The sequence below is a fragment of the Folsomia candida genome, unplaced genomic scaffold, assembly GCF_002217175.1.
Source record: "Folsomia candida strain VU population unplaced genomic scaffold, ASM221717v1 Fcan01_Sc036, whole genome shotgun sequence".
NCBI classification, from domain to species: Eukaryota; Metazoa; Arthropoda; class Collembola; order Entomobryomorpha; family Isotomidae; genus Folsomia; species Folsomia candida.
Window position 1 is genome coordinate 540,858 of NW_019091228.1, and position 15,456 is coordinate 556,313.

A 15,456-nucleotide genomic window follows, 5' to 3' on the forward strand; every position below is an offset into this window, starting at 1 on the left:
CCCTCAAACATATCAGGAGCGAGAGAATAGGTTTTCCCACCAAAGACATCCAATTTTGCATTTCACTTTGATAAATTAAATGTCTACATACACCGTGCACTGGCAATAACGCTTAGACCATTAATTTTTGAGTACACGAATTAAAAAATATGGGTACATTATTTTATAGGTTTTATTATTTCCAGTTAGTTCATATGTATTTATGTGGATAAATATATTTAAAGTTAGCTAATAGATAAATATGCATATGTTGCATACATACAATGAAATGTAATTATATTTATGTATTAAATAAAGTTGCTAAGCTGATAAAGGAAAAGGGAAACATTTTAAATGGGAAATTAATTAACGGTCAACATTGACTCTATGTACATAAATATATTTAACAGAATCCGAAAATATAAATAATTGGAATAGATTGTGTCAAATCAGATATGTTAGAAACGTAGATATTAAATATGTGCATCTATTTGATAAACATATATAATACATATAAATAAATTACTTTATCCCTTTACAACACATTGTTTAGTAGTCATACAGGTTTTCTTTCCACCGCCGAACCCAATTTGAAAAAGTTAATTAAACGTAACGACTGTATCGGTGTTAAGTGTCCAAATTTCTTATTATTTATAGTTTTGACGCATTCAAAATATTTAATTCAGTAGTATAAACATAATTTAGGTATATACAGATTTTTAATTGAATTGATTACATTCTTATTCGTCAACCAACTTTCGATAGAGAATAACGTAGGGATCCTTACCACTTGGAATAACGTTACGTTCACGTGGTGCATTATTATCGTCATATTCTATCCACTTTTTATTGTCACGTCTTATCAAGCAAACATAATGACCTCCCTTGATTGTTTCCCCAATATGACAGATTAAACCAACGACTTCATAAATATATTTTTTGCCATTTGACACAAAACTAATATTATCTGCAAAGTTTGTAATCTTGTTGCATACGAACTTTACTAAGTTATTGTTAAATATGGATAACGTAAGAATAAGATAATTGGAGGGTAGTGATATTCTCATGGATTCAGCACGATTCCCAAATCCTTTCAAATATTTATTAAATAATTTTTTCATTGTCAATTTTTTATCCGGATATGGAATATTTAATACTCCTTCTAATTGAAAATTTTGGTTAGTTCTTACGACACCAAATTCAAACAATCGCTTGAATGTATCTCCTAATTTATCTATTATTTCCAAAAGGAATGCAGACGAATCATCCTGCTCGCCTTCTACAAACATATTTGGTGTGCCTAAGATTTGGCTGAGCGTGCATTGTGATTGTGTCAGACTTGATGGTCTTATGTTGGAGGAATTTGATGACCTTGTCTCATTAATTCTATCCCCAATCCAAGATTTTAATTGAGAATCAGCATTGTTTGATGAAAACATTGCGACAAATTCAGGAATTTCCAAAAGGAGTTGTGTGGCTGCATTACGATAGCAGGTGTTACCAGGATTTGAAATTCCATACCGTTGACTGGGCCATTCTGTACCAATATCCATACTTTCATATTCATCAGTCTCTTCGACCACTTCTGTATCCGCATCTTGGATATCCATGGCATCTTAAAACAAAAAAAGTAATTAAAACTACGCAAATTATGTGCATATGTATGTGTGTATTCAGAGGCCATCGCAATTTTTGTGATGGAAAACTACCAACGTTGATCATATCCAAAGTTTTCATATATATCTACAAGAGCTTGATACTATTTGTGATTCGGAAATATCTTTATAGAAATAGAGTATATGTAGATAGAGACTTGCCTCAACTTACTGCCAAACATATAAAATTGCAGCACTAATGCGGCATATTTATATGTACATATGTATGGGTACACAAGTACTTATGTATTATGTATGTCGGATAATAATAATAAGTTCTAAATAAATATTAAGCAAAGAAAAACACATACCGTTTTCGTCACAGTGCACCGATCCGTCAGTTGGGACAACTTGTGAAGACTGGTTTGTGTGGTCGAAAGGAATTTGACAGATTTTAAACTTCCTGTTTCTTGTCGTTATATAGTTTGCCAATTCAATCAACTCAATTTTAGCAAGAAGCGAGTTATAGTTCTTTGTAAACGGTTTCAAAATTCCAGTCCATAGTATTTTGCTTGTGTTCGGATTCTTTCCTACAAATTCTTTAACGAAATTTGTTTCTGTCTCATATAGTAACTTGGCAGTAATTGATCCGCAACGTAAAAGATACCCACGACTGATTAGTCTTTCCTGAAATAGTTTTATCGAGCGGTCAATCTCGGTATCGTAATTCCTTTTCAAAGCATTCTCAACTTTTTCATTAATGCCTTTCCTCAATGTGTCAAATCGCATTTGAAAACTTCTGCTCCGCTCATCAGCAAAATTAATACAATCGCTGGAATTATTTGAGTCGGCAAAGGCATACACAAAACTTGCTGAATTTAAACATTTTCTTAAATCATCTTCAGACCTAAATCTTTTGGAGAAATTGTCACCGTTTATTTCAGCAAGGCGGGCATAATTTTGGAACCCCGGGAATCCACTTATAATGTTATTTAGTACAAGACTTAATGAAATGCGTAGCTGTGAAGCAGCATTTCGTGTATTCTGTCCAAATTTCTCTTTAACGTGGTATAAGAATGCAGATTTCTCACTGGTGTATAAAATATCAAAGAATTCAATATTATAATCTTCTACCTGGTCCCCAACGAAATAGCCAGGGCTATGTAGGTAGGAATAGTTGTAAATTTCTTCATATAAGGATTTTTCTCGAGCCTTTGATTCATTATCATCGTCAACCGTCTTTGATTTTTTATTACGTGGTGCGGAATCACCACTTGCTCGTGGCATTTTGGATTTAGCGTTCTTATCCCTTTTATAGTGAAACGGTAAATACCCAGGCTTACCTGGTAGGATTAGGTAGCGTTTTATCTTCTCAACAAACTCCTTTTCTATTGTTAATAGAGCATCGTCAAAAATCTCGCACCAAATATTGCTAATTCTCCATCTAATTTTTGTTGTCGAATTTAACTCCGTCACAAATCCTCCTTGGAACAGGGACAGTATTGTACGTTTGGTAAAGTCTGAATCGCAAGGCTTTTTATACCAAAAGCGTAACTTTTTCATGGCAGTCGCGAAACTAATTGGATGCACTGTATTATTTATTGGAAGTTCATTTGCAAATTTTATTATGCATTCATGAACGTCAAGCCATGTTGGTGGATATTTCCATTTGTGGACAATACGATCTGCGTCAGTTTTTATGTCTTCTCTTATTAATCGGTACTCACTTCCAGATACATAGTCATCTATACATTTATCATAAAACTCCAAATCTTGCAGGTCATTATTAAGTGACGGATTTACTCGTATATTTTCATATGCGGCGATTAATTGTTTGTCTAAATATTGATAGACAGTTTCACCTTCTGATATATGTTCGTTTGGAATAACACTTGCAATACCTCTGTGAATATTTGGATATTTCGCTTCTTCCTTTTTTATACCAGTAACGTTGTGCTCGTAAGTTGGTTCGTCGTTCATAATTTTTGAAAAGTGGTCAAGTATTTTATAAATATCCGCAGCGGATATCTTCTTCACGAAGCGTATCCTAGCCGCACCAGCTTTAATGGATACTTTGCTTCTCTTGGGGAAACATGCCAATTCTAAAAGAGAAGAATTTTCTCGCAAAGTAGTTTCATAGTTTAGCATAAACGAATAATCCAAACGAGATGGAATCTTGTTAGTTCTTGAGGTCCTAGATTTTTTAATATCACTCCCCCATAAAGGTCTGTTTGTGTCAGAGTACATTCCATCCGGGGAGAAAAGTACGGCAGCAATTTTATTCACGAAGGAGTAATCAGCAAAGGGCAGAATTGGTATGTATGCGAATGCAGTCGTTACGACATATGCTTCGTATGATTGTGTCTCGCTACTGTTTATATATGTTGCCGAATTTTTTTTTGAGTCGGTAATAGAAGCATAATTGAGAAACGGTTCTCTTGGAAGTTTTCAATCCATACGAATTTGAGAAAGGGGCTGAAGAAGGAACAACTCTTTCGTAGAAGACGGTTTTGAAATTGTAGGTGTTCGAGGGCAGATTCTGCGGTTGAATTTGCCGTTCTTTAAATTGGACCTGGTCATCTTTTCGCTTTTTCAGTTCTTTGTCATTATAAGTTTTAATTATCTTTATTATCTCGTCATCAATGTTAAGCGTTGCTTTTAATTTTATGAAGCTGACATCCAAGATTTCTCGGAAGCGATTTATTTTTACGCTTAGCCGGCTTAACTGATGAATTTGATATGCTTTCATTGACACTGGTGTCTTCATTTTCACTATCTTCATCAGTTTCATCATTTTCTGCATTCATGCTGCCTTCTTCAGTTTCATTATTTTCTTCACTTTCACTCTTTTCCAGTTCACTTATTTCACCATTTTCACTGCTCTTTTGCATTAAAACTGTTTTCTTCACTTTCACACGTTTCCAGCTCAATTATTTGTTCATTTTCACTATTGTCTTCAGTTTCGCTTGTGTCGTCTTCATTCTCCATGTTAATATCCTCAGTGATTTTACCCTTAGAGTAGCCGTAAGACATGACTTCTGTAATTTACAGACTTTGGGGGTAACTTATGTTTTGCGGCGTGGATATCGAAAATTGAGACTTTCTTTCTTCTCACGATGTGACTGAGAAAATTTGCACTTTTCATTCAAGTTATGTATTGCACAGAAATTTATTTACTGCAGTTAACAACAGGTAAGTCAACAAAGTATTGTAATTTTGAACACGAGCTGATGTCATTTATAGGTGAGGCACACAGTTAATCGGAGTATATTAATATTGAGATTACCCCAATCAGTGTAAACAATTTTACTTTATTTTGATCAGTTCAGCACTTTTTAAACATTTGAACAATGACAAGCGAATAAAATATGTAAATACATATGTATATACAAGTTTATAAGTCTACACTAGTATTTACTTATATATATATATGAGTGAAAAAGTGATTTGTCTAATATCCATTGCTGTATTTGATAAGGCATGACATAACTATGTACATACTTATTGTTGACATAATATGTTGATATTGTTGTACATATTGTTGAGTTGACGTAATCCATGGGTGGACTACATTATAATAAAAAAAGTATTTCCTGTTACATGATGCGGATTTTCTAGAGTAAAACACCACTGATACCTTTCAATTTCAGTTTGTGAGATACTTAAGTAAAACACTCATCGTAACGGAATTTATTAGACAACATTGTTTCTTATTTTCATTCATATTTTCATTCATAGCAGTATGCATATGTTTCTCCAGATTAATCAGTGACTGATTTCTGACAAGCAGACGGTGATGCAATTAAAGATGTAAACTGAATTCGTTTACATTTATTCATTTATTAATTTACGAATTCGCTACCCTTTCGGGCCCACGGCCTATAGAGTACAGTAATAATAATTTCCCACTAGAATTCGTGTACATATAAGTATGTATACGAATATGTATGTATATGTTCACTCCTGCTACGAAGATATTGATTGAAGGATGTAATTGACAAGAAATGTTGGTATTTAATTTAAATCCTATAATCTGTATCTGTCCAATAAATGTTGGAATGCTGGAAGGGTATTAAATATATTATGGAATGTGTTTCATTCCATATAAGATTAGTCCATTCTCTGTGTCTGTCCGTTTGTCTGTCGGTCTGACTGTGCGCAGCGCATCCCTTCAATGTATTACAAACGGTAGCATTGACGGATAGGTGGATGGAGAAGTGGATGGAGGCGGTCGGGAGGGCTTATAGAAATTTTAGGTATGTAAGGTTAGGTTGCTGATGTTTCTGAGGACTCTCTGGTGTTGCTGATGTTTTGCTGTTTTGGTGTTTCGATGTTTTGGTAAACACTACTGACACCAAAGAAACACCGGAAACCCCAAGAAAACACCAAAGAGCCCACACAAACACCATCAAACCCACGAAAACATCCGAAACACTAGAGATTCCACAGAAACACAGGAAACCTAAACTAACCTTACTTAAAATTTAAATAAGGCCTTCACGACCACCTCCATCCACCTATACATCAATGCTACCGTTTGTAATACATTGAAGGGGTGCGTTCCCCATAGACAGACAGAGAATGGAGTAATCTTATCTAGAATGTGAAATTGTGTGGATATTCAACGTATACTGGAACCTATGTTGCACACGGGCTATGGCCCAGTTATTATATATGCCTATTGATATCAGTGTGATACATATAAATGATATCTGATACTATCAGACATCATTTTTATGTATGTATACTTCCACGTGTTTATTTACTTTCACCTTATCTATGGATTGACAGTACTCACATTGATATTCGTAAATCTCGCAAGTATATTGCACACTGTCAATCTTTGTGTCCTTGTTATTCACAAGTTTTATGTTAATTTCTCACTACGAATTGTACTTCACAGCTAGTGGTGCCTCCGGGTTTTGAAAAAATTTTATGATAAGGGTATTCAACTAATACAAACAATTAAGGAAGACAAGATCTTCCTTAATTATGTCACGCTCACAAAAGTAAGACGTGGTGACTATGCTAAGATGTTGAAAAGATGAGAATGAAAATTGTAAAAATGGACAAGTCCACGAGGGACGGAAATTATTAGAAAAAGAACTGAAAGTCTCAAGCAGATCAGTTCACACTTAATCGTATGTCTCACTGGATCCCGGTCTCATTACCAAATAAAGCCACATGTACATAAAAGGAGATGAATACATACATGAATTCATAAATATATTTTTAACAGAATGTAGGTACACAAACCATGATTGCTAAAAATACAACTTTCTTCCCTCTCGCTCTCTCCGTAAAACACATACCATCACAAAATCAGAGCAGATATTACAATTTTCTCAAATAAAACTTTCCCTCGATTCTCAACCGTGACAATTAAGTATGTACTTGCTTGCCCAAATTGGATTTACTTGCAGGGTGGGTAATTAATTTGATAGTGTTCTAACTAGTTTTTATGGAGATGACTTCAACGACTAAATTATTAGCGACAGTGTATGTACTTAGAACAATGTCGCCTTTTTATTCGCAAGATTACAATGGCTTAGATATTTTAGTGGTTAGGTTAGGTTACATAGAGGAAAATCGAAAGTTTGGGTATTTATGTGCGTGGCCTAATAACCACGAAGCCCACGAACCACGAAGCATTATGGTTCGTGGCATGCGCATAAGACGTGCATACAGAAAATACTACGGCTGTACATACTAGATCTACCATAAGGTTAGTTGGTTAAGTAAGACTTCGATTTATGTACTTGCGTGGCAAAACCAAATTAATTTGACTACAGATTTAAAAATACCACCGCATCTTTGTAAATCCAACACATACAACAATTCTACTAAATCCCCATATTTGCCCTAGTATTATTTTACCTAATATAATTTCTGCTGTTAACAGTAGAACAGCTGTAAGACCAATTACTCCTACAACGGTGAACAAGGATGACAGTGTGTTGATAGAGATAAAAGGTGACGCCACTCCCGTTGTTGCCCACTTAGCCGCTTTCAATTTAAGGTAGTGATTAAACCGTCGCAGCCACAGTTCTAACATACCTGCCATCTCCAATCCATTTATACTCTGTCCAATCTCGTGTCTTAAAATGCTATCCACAATAGAAAAATAATGCCCATACAGGGCAACGTGGTGTGTCACCAAACACTCATACTGTCCTTTGAGGAGTAAATTTTGTAAGTAGAGAACAGTTTGAGCGCGATCTTCATCCCTTATTAGGATGCCCATTTTTGAACTCTCCTTAGTAACGTAATTAGTCAAATTATTCCAGTTGTACCTGAAAATTTAATTAATTAAATCTATAAGTAAAACTAGCTGAACAAGGCATAAAAAAGTTTTGAATTAGCATAAGCTACGGCATTCAGAATTTGCCCTACAGATACTTACATGATAACGATGGTTTTGTCATGCGGAAACTGGCCAAGTGACATCTCATTAAATTCCCATTGCAAGCGAGTTCTTGGTGAATACACTCCAGTCCACTCTTCCGACTCGTAAACAAGGGTATAACCCTTGAAAAGGAACTCGGCCAGAGTACGAAATTTCTGAAATGGCGGTGGCGCAACTAGATTTTCCATCACGTGCACCTCGTACTTGCCAAGTAATGCAAGGCTTGCGAAGAGCAAAGACGCCATGATCCAACTTGAGAGATGTTTACTATTTGCCGATTGTCTGAGAAACAGCGCCCAAATTGTAAACATAACTCCTACAATGCTTTTTAATACATCGAAGTTCAAAATATTTTCTGGTTTAAAGAAGTCAATCACAAATCTTAGTATCACTAAAGTCACCATGAATGCAAGCCAACTAATCCAAACCTGTGAGGAAAGGGGAAACCCACACGTCAAAATCCGAATTATCTGACCAGACGTTGAAGTTACAGTATATCAGGTCGCGTCCGTGATAATGGAATGAGAATAACGTATTCATGTAGTAAAATTGGTACCAAGGTCGCATAACACTTTTGAAAATCCATCGCCATGGCTGTTCTTTTCCAAAAATAAATTGATGAAAAGTGACATTTAAAATATTGCTCATAACTAAGTACTGCTTCTCCCAGACTGAACATTGCTCCCTAGTAGGTGCGATATGGTACTGCCCTTTGCCACAGATCCCACCTGGTTTAAACCTATCTATGTATACTGCCCCGATCGAAACGTCGTTCATCCACTCGTGAGCGTGTAGCGACATTACAGTTAACGTCTTAATCTGCGACGTGTAACGAACCGGGATAAACATTGTTTTGCAGTAGGTACAGTAGAAAAACCATTTGAATTCTAGATGAATTAATATAGACGTTCGGTCTAGCACTTCTTGCTCTAAATCAACTGCGAAAACTCTGTAAGGCACCACATAGTCGTACCTGTGCGCATGCATCATTAAGTGGTGATTGGGTCTTCGAAAAATAAGGATCATTGTGGAATGCACCAAGCTTCTGTGGACGTCACGAGTAAAAACCAAGTAGTCAAAGCGGAACTGGTTATCCTCAATGCCAAAATTAACAAAAACGGCTATCGTGCAAGTCTCATAAAATTTAAAGTCGCGCGCAACTTTCTCGTCTTCGATGGATAGGTTAGAAAAGTTTAGGCGCCCGCTGACAGTGAAGATCAAGGTATTTGGATTATTGACATGGATCAGGTGTTCTGTTAGGTCGGAATACTCGAATGTATCGTTTAATGTTACGAATTTGATTACACAGTTACAAAAATATTCAAAACTACCGGATGATATGCTATCTTTGCCGAACACTGATGGCACCGTGATCAGCAGGAGTGTAATGTGAATATGCTTTGTAGACATTTTAACATTTTACTAAAATATTTCAAAGCTCCTAACGTATTGCCGAGCAGTTGGTCTAGCCCTTTAAGACGTAAATGAAGAACTTGTAATTCTATTGGCCAAGAGCCTTAAAAGGGTTTTCATGGAATAAATTATATTACGTTAAATGCGAGCGACATACATAAATCCATAACTTGCATATACATACGTATCCATTTGCGTGACTTGATATCAGAACATCCAATGACAAATATATGTACATATTTCTCCCGTTGTGGTGAACTAAGGCTTTCCTGGTTAATTTTATGTGGAGCAACGTTGAATAATTAACTAGTACCTTATAAGATGACATTTCGTGAGGTGTTCTTCACTATATTCTAAACATGTAAACTTAAGGAATAAATTTGGAATCTTTTTTCGTGCCAAGTATGCTGACCTACCTAATAATATACGAGATCATTTGCGTGCTAAATTTGAATTTTGTTTGCGCATGAAGCAACTTAACGAAATTGCAATTAATTTTAAAAAATTAAGATCCATGTACTGTAAATCTTACTGTCTTTTTAAACGACATGCGAAAAAATTCATAAGAAACACAAATATGAGCATTGATAATAAAGTAGGATTATAGACCGTATAAATTAAAATGTAATGCAATCTAATTAAAAGTCATATAATTTCTTTTGCGTTACATAGGTCGAATGATATTGATATCTTGCCAACATTACAGCCGAACCCTGGAAAATATTGACTGTTGATTTATAATCGGAGTGCAAACATGCATTTATTCGGCTTTGTTGACTATTTGTATAATGTCCACTGATGTATGGTAATTATGGGATATATGTATTGGACCGTCCAATTTGGACGAAGTAAATCAGCTATAGAGCTTTACCTAGTTAACGGATTTTCTGAACTTAAGTTAATTTATAACAAGCTTTTGTGTCAGGGATATTAGTGTAACGCAGTTGCACTGAATAAATGGATGCCATTTTCATATCAGTGGTAGCACTGATTAAAAATATTACTTTAATTTTGCACTATGTAACCAAGTCATATTTATTTGCTTACTAGTAGAAATGCACAACAACAGAAAAAACTTTTACAAACCTTTGCTAAGGTGAAGGCAAATGTGATTCAACAAGCGTAAAAAACGACACGTGCACAATATGGACATTCATATTTTTTTATTGCATTAATATGTACAAAGTGCGTAGACGTTCCAGAAATTATTTTTTGCCTGTCTTCAATCTTCAGACGTTACTTTCCAAGTTACCCTCAGGCTTTCATAGAAGCACACGTGAAAAGAACATGAATGCACCTACATAATATATAAACATTGAATAGTAGGGAAAATAATTACACACTTTTGGCGATTAATGCAGTGTAAAATAACACTTTTAGTTATTGCAAAATGTAAAAGCCTTCTACAAAAGTGTTTACGTTAGTGATTAGGTTGACACATGTGACATAAATATTTCAATACATTCATTTACGACGTTTTGGATATAGGAAACTCAAATTTATTCTTCAGATTTGTGATTTCAATATTTGACACTATATTTCTCCAATTAAATATCTAGGTGAAATAATATAAGTGTGTGATGGTAATACGACCTAACAATTTTCCATGACAATTTATGCCACACTCGAAAAACTCATTTCCACTACATTTTACCCGCATTACTTGTCGAGTTGCCGGTCTCAGATGATTGTTTAATTATTTGACATTGTTCTTTATTCTTTGACATTCCGCAGTAAAAATAGGTAGAATTGTTTTTAATATAAATCGAGGTAATATTGTTATTTAAATTTGATTGTTACTCTTCCTAAATTATTTTTTTGTAAATCATATTTGTGAAAAAAATTAATTGTAAATTATATTAATAAATAATCAGTGAATTTAGAACTTAGTAAATACTTTGAAATTTACTTTCCTGCCTGATGTATATATACATATGTATATTGTAGCATTACATCCACATGTATGTACTACCCGACCTCTGATTTGCAAGAAAATGATCACACAGCAATACCCATGAGCATTAAATCATTCAAGTAGAGACACCCTGATAATAATGCAGCAAAACATGCATACCTACCTACCAATATTTAATTTTTCTACTTTCGAGAGCTTAGTATGGACAGCGGCAAGTCAACCATCCATCTGCAAGATATAATGCTAAAACGATTTCACTGTCCATGCTCTTGCAATGCGAAGTTGCGGAAAGTATGTGTCAAGTTAGCAGATTTGCAAGAACTGTTTATTGCTTCCTTCCACGAAAAACAAGGCAGTATATGCTTACTTTTCTTGTACATACACTCTGCAACATATATAATGCTGACGTAGATTTCATATCTTATCGTATTTTTATGCATGCATTACTTAGTTACATACATCCTTCTACATGCATATGTAACGAAGAATGTAATGTAAACAAAATCCTTTCCATCGTAATGTATATATTTAGCAAATAACTCGGATCAGCATAGCCGTTGATGTGGTTCATTAACTCACATTTTACTCAAGGTAACAAGAAGGTTATTAATCATTGCTGAAGATAAAAATTAGCAATTGCAAAATTCCCTTGCAGAAGTCAGAAACAAAATTTTCCGTAGTGTGTTTGGTAGGGAAAACCTGGAACAGATTTTATTTATTTACACATAGTCATATATTTTTTGGTTTCAAACTAGTCAAAAAATTGTAAAATGTCACAACCGGTTTTTAATCAAGTTGAAGGAAATATTGTCAGTGCTCCTATATCAGTCTGCAGAAATTCACGTTGGCCAATTCCACAACATGCCGAAGTTGACGAATCTGCTCCTCCGTTGCAATTTTATCCAGGTCGAACCTCAAGCACGGCGCAGCTTGTTAGAGATTCTCATGCCTACTCTGACAACATAATTCGTATTGGATTTATCAGGTGAAACTATTTAATTTATGAATAATTACATTGATTGAATTATTAAAAATATGCATTTAAATATCGAACTGAATGTTTCATTGACAATTTGACAGGAAAGTGCACTCAGAGTAAAAAGTAAGCAAATTTGCTACCGGGCGGTGTCTATATATGACCTCACCGGTTTGGTAGCGATTTGCTACCACATTTTGTCTCACCGTAACAGCGCAGTAGGGAAATACTACAACATAGGAACATATTTACTACAACTCTGTAGCAAATCGCTACCAAACCGGTGAGGTCATATATAGACACCACGTTTAGCGATTTTGCTCTGAGTGTGTTCACCATTCTGTGTGTTCAAGTTTTGGCGACGTTTTTAATTGCTGTGCAGTTCGCGTTTGTTCCGGCCCTGAAGGATTTCTTATTCCATCCGGATTCGAAATATTTTGTTTACTCCGTGGCTGTAATTTCGTTTGTCCTAGATTTTGTTTGTGTCCTGTTACTTGAAATGCAACCAGGATGGATGAAAGAAACGTCAATGATAAATTATATGTTCTTGGGATTCGTCACCATATTTACAGCAATTTTGTTACCTGTCCTAACTTCGCTAATTCCGTGAGTTTTTTTACTGCTTCTAATGATATGCACCTGCATAGTAATCCGGTAAAAATTATTTATTATCATGCGGTGCCAACACATGTATGCAGGTAAATACATACATATGTACAGATATGTATGTATTACCTTGCTGCCATTGTAATAAACTTGTTCATAATTATTACCGAGCCAGTACACTATAATGTAAATACTTTTGTGGTATGATATAAGTTATGAATTTTGGACATAATTTTGCTCCGATTCGTTGCATTTATACAAATGGGTGCATGGAAATTCACTACAAAAAAAACAACGGTTCTTGAGCAAATTTCCATCGTAAGGTACTCATACCTATTGATGTAAATTTGAACGTGGGTTGTTGAATTTGAAAGTTATCTATTTTACTACCGCTTATCAGTGTAGGGTCAAACATGTACATACATACGTTGCAGTTGGGTAATCATTTATTACCAAATTACCAACATTACAATAACTAATCCATGGATTAATAAATATTACCACATTGGTAATATATTTGGTGCCAGTTAGGACATAACCGGATTACTTTGCGCAGAATACTCACAACAATTTTTCAAATTAATTGTTTTTCAATTGCCTTTAAATATAGGTCTCAATTTGTTATGTATTATATAACTGGGATGACGCTGTCTGGTATCGTTTTCATCACCTTGTTTCCCGTTCAATTGAGGACGGAATTGACATATTTGACGGGATTGTTCGCAGCCATGGTGGGCGTGGGAATTATGGGGGTTGTGATGTACTCCGTTGTACCAACTGAAAATCTTGACGGACCAGATTACTTATGGCTTATCATTGTTGGAGGGGCTCTTACAATTTTCTTTACAATGTTTTGGATCTGCCTGGTGAAAAAGATGATGATGATGATGAGTGGGGGGCGACTTTCAAAATCGCCGGAAGAATTTATATTGGCATCAATGTATCTTTATGTCGGGTCTGCATTTATGTTCATAATTTTGCCAGCGTGTATCTGGCTGAGAAGAATCCAGGTCTGTTTTTCATTATTTGAGACACCGGCTGAATCTAGAAATTCAGGAACTGCCAGGAATTCAAATTCAGGAACTGTTTGAAATTCACTACTGATTGCAACGGATATATATTTATGTATTTATATCATATGCGAATAAATTTATGGGATTGATTTAGTGTTGAATCTAATGCTTAGATCGTATTTCATTTATTTACATTGCCATCAATCTAGTTTACACATCACATGTATGTATTTAAACATGTATTTGCATTTCTGTCAGGTTTTCCAGTAAGTAAATATCATTAAAAGTTTAGTCTTTGGTAAGATATTCTACAGGAAATATAATTAATTTATGAGACACGTTAGAATTTTTGGTGAAGTGGAAACAGAAATTGACATATTATTTTTTGCTAAACTTTAAGTATTGAATCCGGAGTAATTTATTTTCTTTACATCTAAATACTTATGTAGGTAGTTTGCTTTAATGATATGCATGTATCAATCGTGTGATAAATTGGGAATACAAATTTATTGCTGTTGCTGTGCTACATAAATATTTGCATTGCTATCCTGTCCAAATTTAATTACTTGATTATGTATTGTAAATTTAATAATAAAGATTGGCGAGATATTTGCATAGCAATTCTTACTAAAAAATATTGGTATGATCAAAGCAAATATGAATATGTAGAAATTACACGTATACCACTAAGTATAGTTCATATGTTCCACAATAAATAGTAACGAATGTAGACCAATATTGTAATCTGTAGAGTTGTTGACAATTTAAATTGGTCCATGTTCACGTCCTCATTATTACCAGAAATGACATCATTTGTCTCACACAAAACTCCTGCACTACCAAAGGTGTCAATACTTCGACAAAGTTATTACCAAACATTAACTTCAGAGAGATCAAAGATTTCTGAAATTTCCTCTCATATTTATTTTTTGCTGTTCCTTTACACGATTCAATCCACTTACTACTTGACGCGTTTGCTTTTGCCGCTGCAGAAAATATTTGCAGAGTAAAGGCCAGGTCGAAAAGATATACAGACAGGAACAAAACCGTTACGATTGCATCGACCTGATCCGAGTGATACATCATAATGACCGCAAAGGATATGAAGATTTGTAGCGATGGCATGAGGAGCGCCGTTTTCAAAAATATTGATTTCCGCGTGCAATCATTCAAAATTCTTTCAAAAATCTGGACTTTCCTGTACTCCATTTGATCAACTATTCCTGCCTGAAATGCTCGGATGAAGTTTTGAATTTCGATCCACAGAAATGTTACCCCAGTAAGGAGAATTATTAAGATACTAGGCTATAGCCCGTGTAAAACACGGGATGCATTCAATTTTTGGGTTGGCTAACTGATCAACGATGGGATCAATATATGTATTATCCAAACCATGTATAAATTTACAATTTCTACTTTCACCACCTCTGTCAAGCGAGAATTATGAGAATGTTGAGAATTATGAGAATGTTGAGAATTGTGAGAATGTTGAGAATTATGAGAATGTTGAGAATTATGAGAATATTGAGAATTATGAGAATGTTGAGAATGTT

General features: G+C 34.8%; 2 protein-coding genes across 2 annotated transcripts; one reads left to right on the plus strand and one right to left on the minus strand.

The window, feature by feature from the left end:
- Positions 1–222: 222 nt before the first annotated feature.
- LOC118439440 lies at positions 223–4,818 on the minus strand. The gene is made up of 2 exons (XM_035860743.1): positions 1,946–4,818; positions 223–1,594 (listed from the first exon to the last, which is right to left on the minus strand). Exons 1-2 carry the CDS (start codon positions 3,819–3,821, stop codon positions 720–722), a joined length of 2,751 nt encoding a protein of 916 aa, XP_035716636.1. The 5' UTR covers positions 3,822–4,818; the 3' UTR covers positions 223–719.
- Positions 4,819–12,562: 7,744 nt separating this feature from the next.
- Positions 12,563–14,064, plus strand: LOC118439480. Its single transcript, XM_035860807.1, has 2 exons — positions 12,563–12,890; positions 13,501–14,064. The coding sequence occupies exons 1-2, from the start codon at positions 12,784–12,786 to the stop codon at positions 13,979–13,981; spliced, it is 588 nt and encodes a 195-aa protein (XP_035716700.1). The 5' UTR covers positions 12,563–12,783; the 3' UTR covers positions 13,982–14,064.
- Positions 14,065–15,456: the final 1,392 nt, after the last annotated feature.